The 13,024-nt window shown below is 45.2% G+C and overlaps 1 protein-coding gene across 2 annotated transcripts in view; it reads right to left on the bottom strand.

Annotated features, from left to right (window-relative positions):
- LANCL1 (LanC like glutathione S-transferase 1) overlaps window positions 1–13,024 on the bottom strand; it is a 378,881-nt gene that overhangs the window by 46,272 nt on the left and 319,585 nt on the right. For both annotated transcript variants that reach the window (XM_069225656.1, XM_069225657.1), the window contains exon 9: window positions 12,443–12,515. In XM_069225656.1, the coding sequence (XP_069081757.1) occupies window positions 12,443–12,515 (73 nt within the window). The remainder of the gene's footprint in view (window positions 1–12,442; window positions 12,516–13,024) is intronic.

Genomic DNA, 13,024 nt, shown 5'->3' with positions numbered 1-13,024 from the left:
CCTCTGCGGACTGAGCTTCTCACTAACGAGGCAGAACTGTGTGAAGAAAGAAAACACGATGAGAACGTGCTCCTAAATAAAAGAAAGCGTCCAGCCACCTCAGTAGCAATGAAAGAAAGAGTGCAAGTCCATCCTGCTCTCCCAATAAACCCCCATCTTAATTGGAACAAAACATCAGAAAACGAGCCTAGTGCGAGCCCCAAAAAGAATGGAAAAGTTCAAATAAGGCAACAACCTAATTAAAACATTAGGTTTGTGTTGAGTATACTGACAAGACACACGAAAAAAGAACAGAAAGTACAGAGCCCTTGTTTCCCCTTTAATAGTTCAAGGGGACGGCGTTGATTTATTTTGTTATTCTTGGAGAGTGCTTGAAAAGAGAGACTGTGGTGAGGTTCACCTCACAAAATGCCATAGCCTGGTATCACCGAGGCTTCCCTCATTGTTCATAGGCCATCCTCTCACCAACCCATCCAACCCTACCTCTTTTAGTTAGGCTAGACTCCACACAGTTCTTGGGTTAGGGGGCGTGAACCCCCGACCATATTTTTAAAAAAGCATAACAAACTTTTTGCATTTTAAAAACACACAACTTTCAAAAGTTTATTGGTAGTAACCCTTCATATTTACAGAATTATTTACAGATGTGTGTCGGCTAACCTTAAAAGAGACACTATACATCAAGTTTCCTTGCACTGTCTAAAAAACTGTTCCTGCATATTCATTTTAGACCCTTGAGTGAGATCATGACTGGTGCTAGTGGTGAGTGGTGTCTCCTGCTCTAGAACCTCGCTTTTTTTTTCCATTAATCGCTCTGGGATGGGTCCCTCTTTAAGGGAGGACCTCCTGCCTCCCCTCCCAGGGTACACCTGTGCAGGGGACCCCTCTGCCCACCGGAATACTCACTGTGAGGCTGCCCTGCACCCCTCATTACACCCACCCACCCCAAGGGCCAGTGCTAGCATTGCACCAGTTGCGCATTCACTTGCAACCCCGCGCCCCTGACTCCTCCATTCATGTCCTTGCCAGCACCCCTTGGAGGCTCCTGTGACATCACTGTCATGTTTATTTAGAGAAAACGTATGCTTTATATTGACCTGAATCGTCCCACCAATAATGCATGACCTTACCCACCACAGACCAGCATAGTTCCCCTACTATCTGGCCTCCCCAAGTCAACCATACCACAGAGGCGGTGGATCAACCATGCGGGTAGGTTCTCAAGAAACACCTTGTTACCAATTTTGACAGGTGTACTCCATCCTGCAGGAAAACATTTTCACCTTTTGTGTAACCATGGGGTATAAAGGACAGCCTGGGCGACCTGAACAACTTACCAATTTTGTTATTTATTCACTTCACCAAATCATTGAGAGGCCTGACCGAGTTTCCATCCCTCCATTGTAACCTTGGGGTGATGCTGGACCATGCCAGCATGGTCTGCGGATGCTGCTTTGCCAGCCACTGTTTCTCAGAGACCAACAATTCTAACAGATGCTTCCTGCCAATGTGCACCCAATCGTTACCACCAAGATGCACTACTATGATCCTAGTGGGCACGTACCCTGTGGGTAACAACGAGTCCAGTGAAGTCCGCAAGTGGCCAGCCACAGCCCTCCTCGACTGTAAAAGGACAGGCGATAACCTGTCTGCCATGCCCTGGCTGCGAAACTGCCTGCAAAATACACCGCCTTGGCGCTCCGCATGTAAGAATGGCCCAACAGCATCACATCTGTAATTTCCTTCGCCTTTGTGTAGACAGCGGCCTCCAAGAAAAATAACTGCTTACCCAGCTCCACTAGCCCCCCACCTACAGCCACATGGGAGAATGAAGAAGGGTGAGCAGTCCGAGATCGGGTGTAATTACTACAACATGTGCAACTGAACATAGCGCTTGTAGCAATTTGAGGAGCACTGGCCGAGTTTTTGTTTTTTGCACTGCCGAGCCGGAGACCCTCATTGATGTCCGTGCAGTGGCTGCACCTATTCTAAAGGAGTGAAACCCAACCTCTGCAGGGTCGTACCCTGCAGGGGCCTGTTAATTATTCTCCAAAATTGGTATCTAGTCAAATCAGCATGGACCAGAAGGGAGCCCCCTGTGCCCGTTGTGCTATGAATGACTCAAGGTTACTTATAAGGCAACACACATTACCTGTAGCCCTAAGCAATATAATTTGATCACCCATACTGACCAGATCTGTCTTGGAGCAGGGAATATTAATCACCAATGCCCCTTCAAGCCATTGAATATCCACCACCTGCAACCCCCCTCTAACTCACTCACCCTAAGGGCCCCATAAAAGGCAGGAGTAAATGCCACCCTGAAGAGGCGAACTTCATCTGGCGACCTACAGTTGCCCCCCAGGGATCCCAGAATTGCAGCTAGCTTGTGCGCATCAATATGTTGCCTGCCATCTGGCCTGGTTCCTTCTAATCATTTACTAACCCCTCAAAGCCCTCTTCACCAAGAAAGACCTGGTCCCATCTGTGTGCCTTAGTATTTTTGCAAAAAAGGATATTGCAGTGGTGTGGCGTCTGGCACATGCCACAGACTGTCCCTCAGGGACCTCAAGAATGCCGTAACTGAAGTGGATGAAATTCAATCCCCCACCCCCTCGCGCCCCAAGAACTTGCAGGAAGTGTTAATAAGTCCCCCTTCATAAGCACGCCTGGTCCTGGGCGCTAGGCTGGCTGCCACGAGGTCCGGGTTAGCTTGGACACCAAGCTGCCAGACATGGTCTGGGGAAGACGTAGGGGACTCCACTGCTCCTGGGTGATGGAACCTGAAGGCCTGCATCTTGAAACGATACAATGCATTAGCGGGGCTGTTTAGCACACCAGGGACATGCTTGGCTATGAACAGAACATTTAACTTCAAACACAGCAGTACAGTTTCTTTCAACAGTCTCAGAATTATCTTCCATTTTGTTGCCTGCTTACTGATGTATTCCACTACTGTCATATTATCAGACCAGAACACAACGGATTGGTTGCGGAACTGCTCTGGCTGCCAGGATTGGAAACAACTCCAGGAAACCAATGTTACTAACTAACCAGGACTGCACCCACTCACTGGGCCACCGCTGCACACACCATGCTGAGATCAGAATAGCCTCAAAACCCTTGCTTCCTGCTGCATCCGTGAAGAGACCGAGCTTCTCATTGATTCTTAGCTGACCAGGCCACATCACCGTCCCCTTAAAACCCCTCAAATGTGTCCCAAACCCTGATATCCTGCCTGTCCTCACTGGACAGCCTAGTGTAATGGTGCTTCACTTTTAAGCCAGACATGGCTTGGCAATGGACCAGGAAAAGGGGCACCCGGTGGGTATGATTCGCAAAGCGAAGTTCATTAGTCCCACCAAGACCTGTAATTGATGTAATGTGACCTTTTTAGCCTCTAGACAAGCCTGCAAGACTTGGGGGGAAAAAGCGTTCTTCTTCTCTACTGGAATCCTCGGCCCACCCACACAGAATCAAGTTCTATACCAAGGAATTCAATAGTGGTCGAAGGCCCCAGTGAACACCAAAGTCTCCTATCAAGTCACAGAAAGACCACAAGGCTTCTGCGCACTGCCCCATTCCAAGTGGTCCCAGAAAAAGAAAGTCGTCCAGGTAGTGCAACACCCATTGATGCCCGACCTCTGCCTGAAGACGCTGTTTTGCTTTCACTAATGACCGAGCTGACAAAAATCTCTGGAATGCACTTCTTAGTTTAAAGAAGATATTTATTATTACTTCACCACAAGGTTCCTGAGAGAGGAGATTAGTAGGTTGGAGGCACCCGTTCAAAAATAGTCACAGCAATGAAAGGAAAATATATCAAAGTGATTCTCAATTGCAATGTACATGTGATTATATTATAGCATAACTGTCAAGCAAAGAATAAAAGTCAAAATTCATCACCGTAGGGCCTATCACTGCTGGTCATCTTTCTCATGCCAGCAAGTTGATGACCCCTGTTCAACTGCGAGAAAGAGATTTTCCACCCTCACGGGACAGGTCAGGCAGTTGACGTCCACTCCTGACTGAAGTCTCTGAAAATTCCCCCTCACTGCTACCCAGGGACACCTTTTATAATATTCAAAACATGCTGGCTACTGTAGGTCAGAGTTGGAAGAAACAAGCGTCAAAAGTTGGCCAAGTTTTCAAGGCTGCCTCTCCCAAGGCCGAAAAACACAAAATATGCCCTTCCTTAAAATGCTATGGTGTTCGGTAAGAGAAAATACGAAAAGCCAAGCTTAGTTTACCATGGGGAAAAACACAGCTCATCTGCAATGTCTCAACTGCAATATCTAACGCCACGATAAAGCCAATAGGCAGCTAAACTGAATACAAAATGTCATGTCTAATGCCGCGTTAAAGCCAATAGGCAGCTAAACTGAATACAGAATGTAATGTCTAATGCCATGTTAAAGGCAATAGAAAATGTAATGTGCTACTGGTGAACATTGAACAACTAATATGGACAGTGGTGAAACAGAAAGTCAGTGGTCAAACATAATTATTTTCACTACAGATGCACTCAAGAAATGTACTAAATGTCTCAAAAAAAGGAGCATGAAACAAAGCAGCCCATAGGCATACACTTGTCAAAATAAGATGCTCCCTCAAATTGGAAACCTAGCTGGTGGGAATACTTCGGGTATACATGAAGTAAGGTGAAGGCAGACTCAATGTCAGATTTTGCCAGTAATGTCCCAGCTCCTGCAGCATCTGAATCGCTTGATCAGGGGAAGCATAGTTCACTGAGCATAATGCACCATCAGTTGTTTTGTTCACTGACTGACCTCTGGGCACCTTTAAGTCATGTATCAACCCTTAACCTAGCCAGGTTTGTTTTTTAGCAACCACCCCTAAGGGAGAGCAACAAGACCATCGAGGGGGGTAGCGTCAAATGGACCTGCCACCCTACCAAGAGTCAGCTCCTTCAATATCTTCACCCTAGCCACCCCCGGATTGGACCTTAGTGAATGCTGGTTCCTACAGTAAGGGGCACCCACATAACCTTCTGCTTGGATCCTGAAACCCTCGTACAGTGCCTGTGCTATCAAATGATTACTGTATACATTGAGCCATGGGACCATTACCATCCAGTTAACCGGAGAGGGAGCTTTCTCGAAACCAAGGTGATCAGTCCTGTTTCTTGGCACCCTTCTCTTTGGAATTTCTAAAGCACTTGAACTCTGGATGGGATGCCAAACCACAGAATGAGCAGCAATGCTTGAACCTACAGGTCCCAGTGGGCCGGGTACCTACTCGCTTGTTGAAATCCTAACAGGCTCCTTTCTTTCCCCTAAACTCCTACTGGCTTCTAGTGGACCCCATCCCTGCACAAAAAGGCTGACTAGCAGTAGTGTCAGTACAGTGAGGTTTCTTATAGCGGAGCCAGGTTATGACATTTATCTGATACCATGCCAGCGTGGTTCTGGTAGCCTTAATCCTCCTAAACTCCTTATCATATTTCTGCCAGGCTGACCCACCATATTTGTCATGAGCACACAAGATCCTGTTCTGATAGCAATTGCGAGTCCAAATCATTAAAACGCTCAGCCAAAATAGCATGGCAAGTGCTAACTCATTTCACCAGTGTTTCCTCTACTTTCTTTTTGTATGACCAATGGCCACAGTCCCTAGAGTAAGAACACTTCCTGCATTGAAACATGCCAGCCCAGCTGCTCATGCTGTGCCCGCAGCTGGCAGAGGCTAACCCGTACCTGAGTTTGTGGAGTCCTGAGCAGGGAGAGCCGTCACTGTTGCTGCAGAGTCCCCGGATGTATTGCCCATTAATGTGACACCAGGCGATGGGAGCACCTGTACCCAGAGCAGAGAGAAGGGGCACCACCAACGCCCACAGCAGAATTGACTGAAGGTTCCCCGTTGGGCCCCACAGTAACCCTCACTGAAGCTGCACTTCCCTGTCACCCCTGAGCATCAGCAGTACCATTTAGGTGCACTACCATGCACCTTGCCTTCCCAAAATCATCGCCAACACCGACAAGAGCTCCCCCCAACAGGGGGACAGGCAACATCCCTACCTTAGAGAGCCACGGCAACACACTTGCCAGATTAGCCACCAGATCTGGCTGGGCCATGCCCCTCGCAGGTGTAACTCCGATAGCCTCACATCTATTGCCAATATGAACTATACCCCCGCCAGCTGCAGGACCCATTACGGCTGTGACATTCCCCTAAGCTGCTACCTGGCCAGACTCAGCCGCCACTGGGGTCTCACTCACCGGTGCAACTGCTGCAAACTTGTAGAGATGGATGTGATTGAACCTGTAGAATGTTCTGACTGGATTTCTCCGGTGGTGGTGGTGGCATTTCAAAGTAATGGGAAAATTCACCTATGTTTAGTTTTAAGCTACTTGAATAACAACATAGTTATTGACCATTGTTTGCTACCAAAGATTACAGAAATGGTCTTGTGTTTAAAAAGATCCACATGGTTTTTGACCATAGACCTTTCAGCAGCATACCATCAGATTTGCCTCACACCATCATCCAGGAAAATCACGGCATTTATAACACCATTAGGTTTTTTTAGTTTAAAAGAATGCTGTTATGCCTGGCATTTCCGGCAGCTGTCTCATGCGCAAAGTTTTTGGGAAGGAAAGTGGAATAATGTTCTTCGAGGATGACATTTTAATTTTTAGTGACAATAGAACCAGACATGATGAGGAATTTCAGAATGTTTTGAAAGTACTGAAGACAAAGAGCTAACTGAGGAGCTGGACAAATGCAAATTTACTGAGAGGAGCATCACATACTTGGGGCATGTAATTGGGGAGGTTGGGGTGGCAAACCAAAGTCGTCATTGATTAGTGCAATCATAAGTGCTCCTGCACCTGCAAATAAGGATGAAGTGAGTTCGTTTTTAGGGATAGCTGAGTATTGTCCTAAATTAATTCCTAATTTTTCTGTTGTAAAATATCCTTTTATAGATAAAGAAGCATTGGTGTGTGCATTGGCCGTGGAACATTTTCAAGCTTTTGTCGGGGGCAAACCTGTTGTCATCCGTTGTGACCACTAACCCTTACTCAAATTATTGACCATGGAGGATAGTGCTAGAATCGCCTGACTGTCCATGGGGATGAAAGACTATATTGTATTGTATTGTATATGTTCCTTGAAAGGACAATATAGTAGCAGATTGTTTACCAAGAATGCCTTGTCCATTAGAGAGATGTGAGGAAGACCGGTGGAGTGATTAAAAGTTGCATTGTTGCAGGGTTGTGGCACACCGCTGGAAGATGGAACAGGGTAAAGAAGTTTTGTGGAGTAACGTGTGAGGGATAGCCCAGGAAAGACCAGTTGGAGGAGGGAGTCAAATCTTTTTGGGAGATTAGATCAGAACTATCTGTGGAAAAAGCAGTGATTTTGGGAGGTAGTAAGATTATGCTGCAAATTGGGTGGCTGAAATAATCATGTGTTTGTGCCATGATGGTCATCTTGGTATAGTAAGGGTCAAATCAATTGTTAAGGATATGTTTTTGTGGCCTGGTATCGATAAGGCTGTTGAAAGATTTGTTAGGACGTGAGAATTGTTCTTCTGCAGACAAGTCTTAACACACTATAAGGCCACCAATCAGTGAATGTTTGATTCCAAAACAACCATGGGAGTGTGTAGCAGTTGACTTAATGGGTCCTGTCAGAGAGAGACGCAGGGGTACATGATTGTTTTGGTAAATCCTTCTTCATGGCCTGTGGTGGAAATAATAGAGAGAGGGCTGACGCTCTGCAATAATTCTGGAGTTTTTGGATTGAACATTTTTGACAAAGGAATTCCTGCAGTACTATTAATGATAATCGTGTTCAATTTGTTTCTAAAGCAACAAAAGCATATTTTGAGAGAGTAGGACCACTTCTCTGTACAGTCACAGTGGAAATGGTATGTGGAAAGATTCAGACGCGTAATTAAAGGTGTATTTTAAAGTGCAGTTAGGAAACAGCGTAATTGTAAGACTGAAGTGCAAGTGATAGTGTGGGTGCACAGAGTGACAATAAATGGCTCTACTGGTCTATCTCTGGTTGTAATAATGAGGGGTAGGACTCCAATAAATAAGTTCTATCCTGCTTGGTTGTGTGATAGTGAAGTTTAAACAATGGTCGCCAGAATTGGTGGTGAAGCAATTGAAAGAAACATATGAAAAGTGTAAATCTTATTATGATGGTGCTCATGGAGTGAAACCTGTTCATGTAAGTATTGGTGATTGGGTGCGGGTAAAAACATCAAAGAAAGTACCTGAAAGGGGAAAAGAATTTGGTGGGCCAGAAGAAGTAGTAGTGGAAATTCTATGGAACGCTGTCAGAGTGAAAACTGGTAAAGTATGGAACCTTAAGAGAGTGGTTTTGTGATCGAGAGAAATGTGGAAGGATTGTGATGAGGAAGTGAAAGGCAGTGGGAACTTCCACTGGTTGGAAGACATGGATGTAGATGGGATTAGACAGCCTGTCAGATGTATGTCCTGATGGGGATATTCAGGCAGAATCAAGTGGGACTTGTGAGGATTGCACAGAGGATGTTGGTAATCAAACTGGTGCCGATGTAAAGCAGTCAGAAGTTTAGTTGGAAAACACTAGCAGACAGGATGGTGACAAAAGGAAAAGGGAACTACCTGGATGGCTGAAAGATTACATTGTGGGTTAGTATCCTTACTGTGCAAATTTCTTCCCCTCTACTTTCTTTGCGATACATACATTGTATTTTTTTTGTATTGTAATTCTTTTTGTATTATAGATGGGGTGGTGGTGTTACTTTTGTTTTGTTAAGGAGAGGGATGTGTTATGTTTGTGCTTGGGGCAGTGATCTTTTACAACTTATTCGCTGATTCGTCTACCGGATAAATGCAGTGCCTGCTCCTTACTACCAGCGCATCAAGGATTTTAAACGCATCGTCCCTGGGCATCAAAATATCCCCACATCGCAGTGAGGAACCAAGGCTGCGCTCCTGGAAATTGACGCATCACCTTGCAGCATGGAAAGAAATGACGCATTGTGTGTGCCGCGCCGGAAAATACGACACGCCTTATTTTTCAACTCATCACTTCCTCTGCGGCCCCCGTGCATTGTTATTTTCGATGCATCTCAGATACTGTGTGTTACAAGGATATAGCAAATGATTCTTAAGGATTGAGACTCATTTAAACCTTTAAAAAGTGGTATCTTGACTTGTGCATATTGGATTTATGTCATTTTTATCTTATTTTATTCAGATAAATATCTATTTTTCTAAATTGGTATGGAGTACTTTTGTGATGTTTTTACTGTTACTGTAAGTAATTGCACACATACTTTACACATTGCCTTCTAAGTTAAGCCTGCCTGCTCTATGCCAAGCTACGAGGAACCACCTTCTCTACGCCAGTCGACATCAGAAACGGTGCCAGCCATGCCAGTTTTCCCTGATCTTCCTCAAAAAGCATCCCCTCATGTTGGTCCTACTGAGGAAATGGTGGAGAGGCTGTAGAGTTGGAACCTCCTAGATAGGAAAGCTTGTCAACTGACATCGGTACAGCTAGTGCTAGGATTCTTCTCCAGCCTCAGGCCTACTTTCTCACCTGGACTTTGCTCGGAGGCAAGCTTCTCCTTTGCAGACATGCTAAAGAGGGTTGCAAAAGTGTTGGCTCTGGTTCTTCCTTCAGTTGAATTAGCTTCAGATCCCCCTAATTGATGATCTCCATCAGAACCAAACAGGGGTTGAACCAGTGCTGCCTTACAGCAAATCCCTACATGATGTTTTGTTAGGGGCTTGGGCTAAGCCTGATACAGGGGCCCCAGTCGACCGGGCTATATCCCACAGCCCCTGGTGATCCGGCTTGTCTAATAAGACATTCTACTCATCGAAGTTTGGTGACACAGTTCGCTTTGGTCCCAACTGATATTGAGCCCTTCCCGCATGTCCCATCTGATAGAGAGTCCAGGAGATTAGACGTCTGTGGCAGGTGTATTTTTCCTCCACAAGTTCACCTCTACGCTCTGTGAACACATCTTGTGTTCTTGTACTTTTCTCTCATTCTTTATGGGACTCATTAGCAAACATTTTAACCTTCGCTTACGGAAGACATCAAGAGTACTATTACTCTGATGGTTCAGGACAGACAGGCAGCTATATGAATAATTAGCTGTGGCAAGGATACCACTGACTGTGGGTCGAGCTATGGCTTCCTCGGTTGCACTATGTCGATGTGCCTGGTTATGTACCTCAGGGTTTTCAGAGCCAGGCCAATCTATATTGACTGGCATGCCATTTGATGCTGTCCATTTATTTGGTGAACAGGCTGACTCTGCTTTAAGGCGTTTTTGAGGCAGTAAGGGTGAAGCACTGAATTAGCTTGGTTTCCTCTCTATCCTTGGTCTTGAAAAATTCCACAGAAGGGTCTTTCTTCAGCAGGGTTGTGACGCTTTTTCAGTTATATATATCTGGTAAAACCTAATTGGAATGCCTGATGGGTGTTCATGCTTGGTAGGTGCTCATTTTCCTTAACTTGTTATTAGAGTAATATATTGCCCTGAAACCTCATGGAGCTTTTCATAACTGATGTTCAAGGCTTCTTTCTCTCGTAGGGGATTTCCATTTATAGTCATAAGCACTGAATAGTTCTGCGCGCCTGCGGGGACCCCGGAGCACTGTTGTGAAGTATATTCTTAAGTGCAATTATCAGCCCCTTGAAAAAAAAGGTCTGTGAAAAAACACTTAAGAATAACAATATGCAGCCTATGTGAACAGCTACACAGGCCAAATTGTTAAAAGAAAAAACAGCTGTAGTGTAAATTCACGTTTAAACATCTATTTATTCTATAAATATATTAACAAATACATTCTCATATTTTATTTACACCTCTCATGAGAATAAAACAATGCAGGGCAGTGTAGCCCATAGGCTGCCAATATACAGAATGAAAATAGAGCTGTGCCTTTAAGAAAGTAAAGTCTTCCTGTTTCCCATCATGCACAGCAAAAGGCAGCTGCCTCAGTTCTTTTTTCCGGCTCCTTTCTGACAGGACCCTGAAGCATTGAGCTCTACCTGACAAAATCTTTTTGTGACAGAAATTCATAAAAAATCTTTTGAATTTCAATTTCACTCGACGTTTTTAACATTGAGTGATCATTTCCTACTTTTTCCTGTTAAATTCTGACAGAATTTTGAGGTTTTTCTATTTCAGAAATGCCTTCACTTTTTGACAAATGCCCTTCTTGTGGCAGAAAAAAGGCTAAAACAGATCTACATTGGGTCTGTATAATTTGCCTTCCATCCAGCCACAAACCGGAGTCGTGTGACATCTGTAAAACTTTCTCCAGAAGGACTCTTCGTGAAAGGGAGAAAATCCGACTCCAGGCGAAAGAGGACAGGAGAAAAAGTGGTCATTCTACCACAGAGCGAGGAGAAGGTCAGTCTTCTACCAGGGCTCACCCTGTTTCCTCTATAACTCCGACCAGACCTGCTCAAAAAAGGCACAGGTCTCCGACGACGTCGAGGGCGTCGATGTCGAGACAGGGAACGGCGCCAACATGCTCGCCGTCGAGGAGTGGTTCACCGGCGAGTAAGAGACATCGTTCGCCGTCGACAGCTATTTCGCCGTCGAGACGGCGTGTACACTCGCCGTCGAGATCTCGGTCGCCGTCAACACGGCGAGGACGTTCCACGTCGACGATATCTGAGTCCGGCTCGCCGTCGATACGGCGAGGACGATCAACGTCGAGGGAGAGGGCTCGCCGTCGAAGGCGTTCACCGTCACCACAGCGACGTCGAGGGTCGTCGTCGAGAGGTTCTCAACGGCGAGAAGAATCGACGTCGAGGGGCACTCGCCATCACCGTACTTCGACGTCGAGGAGTGTGTCGACGTCGAGACGACAATCAAAAAGGCCTAGAAGGGTTTATACAACGTCAGAATCCTCGGCCTCACTCATCCTGCTTCCAGCGTCTCCACAACTCTCTCCTCGACAATCGCCGTTGCCGCAGACACCGGTAACACCTACGGCTCCTCTTCCGGCTCCTCCTTCAGAGTCTGTTTTGAGGACTCCAACGCGATCTGTAAGACGTTCTGGACATTCCTCTAGACGCTCATCTTCCTCTCGGCACCACCATCATGAATCAAGTTAGAAGATTACTATTAATCTAATGAGACAGCCCAATCAACACCTCTATTGTCCCAGAATTTAGTGTGAACTCTGAAAATTGAATTCACCTGTGTAGGACTTATATTTGCACCCATTTCACAACTGCCCCCTAATTTCCTCCTGGAGCCACCTGTTTAAAGCACCTTTAAATAACACATTAATCATTTCCAACAATGTTAGAATCCAGATCGAAATCCTGCTCTAGTACTCCAAATTACCCCTGTTGCTGAGAGTTCTCATCTAACGTACATCTTGGCAGGGAAGCACAAACCAGGACCTGCTAGAATGGTTGGACCATTTGGGAGTAGATAGGTTACCTTCGAACAGCGAGAATGGAGTGTCCGGTGTTCTGCAGCCATGCGCACCATAATCCATACACCAGTCTGCAAACTGAAAGGAGTAGAAAGGTGTCAAAACAAAAAAGGCAGGTGAAAGCAGTCTTAATTGACTTTTTTTTTTACAGTACAAACAATGCTCTGATTGGGAATATGTTTCAGATGACAGTATGTGTAGGCATTTAATATACTACCATTGAAACACGGGAAAATACCATACTACAGAGGTGGCTGTTTGCTACTGCAGAATAACCAAGGAACATAAATCACAGATATCATCTTCTTTACTTCCGAATTAGCTACATATTTCTAATCCTTGCCCTCCGCAGTTAACATTTTACTAAATTCCTAAACACAGTTTATTTGAATGTGTGTAGTCACAAGACACTTTTAAAAGGAAGAACACGTCTGTACAATATAATAATGCTTAAGGGTGCATCCATAACTACTGAAATCTAAGCTCAAAACAAAACATTCTCTCACACACCCTTTTAATTATTCTTTTCAAAACATAAAGATGAGGAAATCAGGTTAGCCAGGAAGTAGTCTCAATAGACTTTCTTT

The sequence above is a fragment of the Pleurodeles waltl genome, chromosome 3_1 (assembly GCF_031143425.1).
Source record: "Pleurodeles waltl isolate 20211129_DDA chromosome 3_1, aPleWal1.hap1.20221129, whole genome shotgun sequence".
Taxonomy (NCBI): domain Eukaryota; kingdom Metazoa; phylum Chordata; class Amphibia; order Caudata; family Salamandridae; genus Pleurodeles; species Pleurodeles waltl.
The sequence above is the reverse complement of the archived record's forward strand: the minus strand, read 5'-3'. Positions and strand labels throughout refer to the sequence as shown.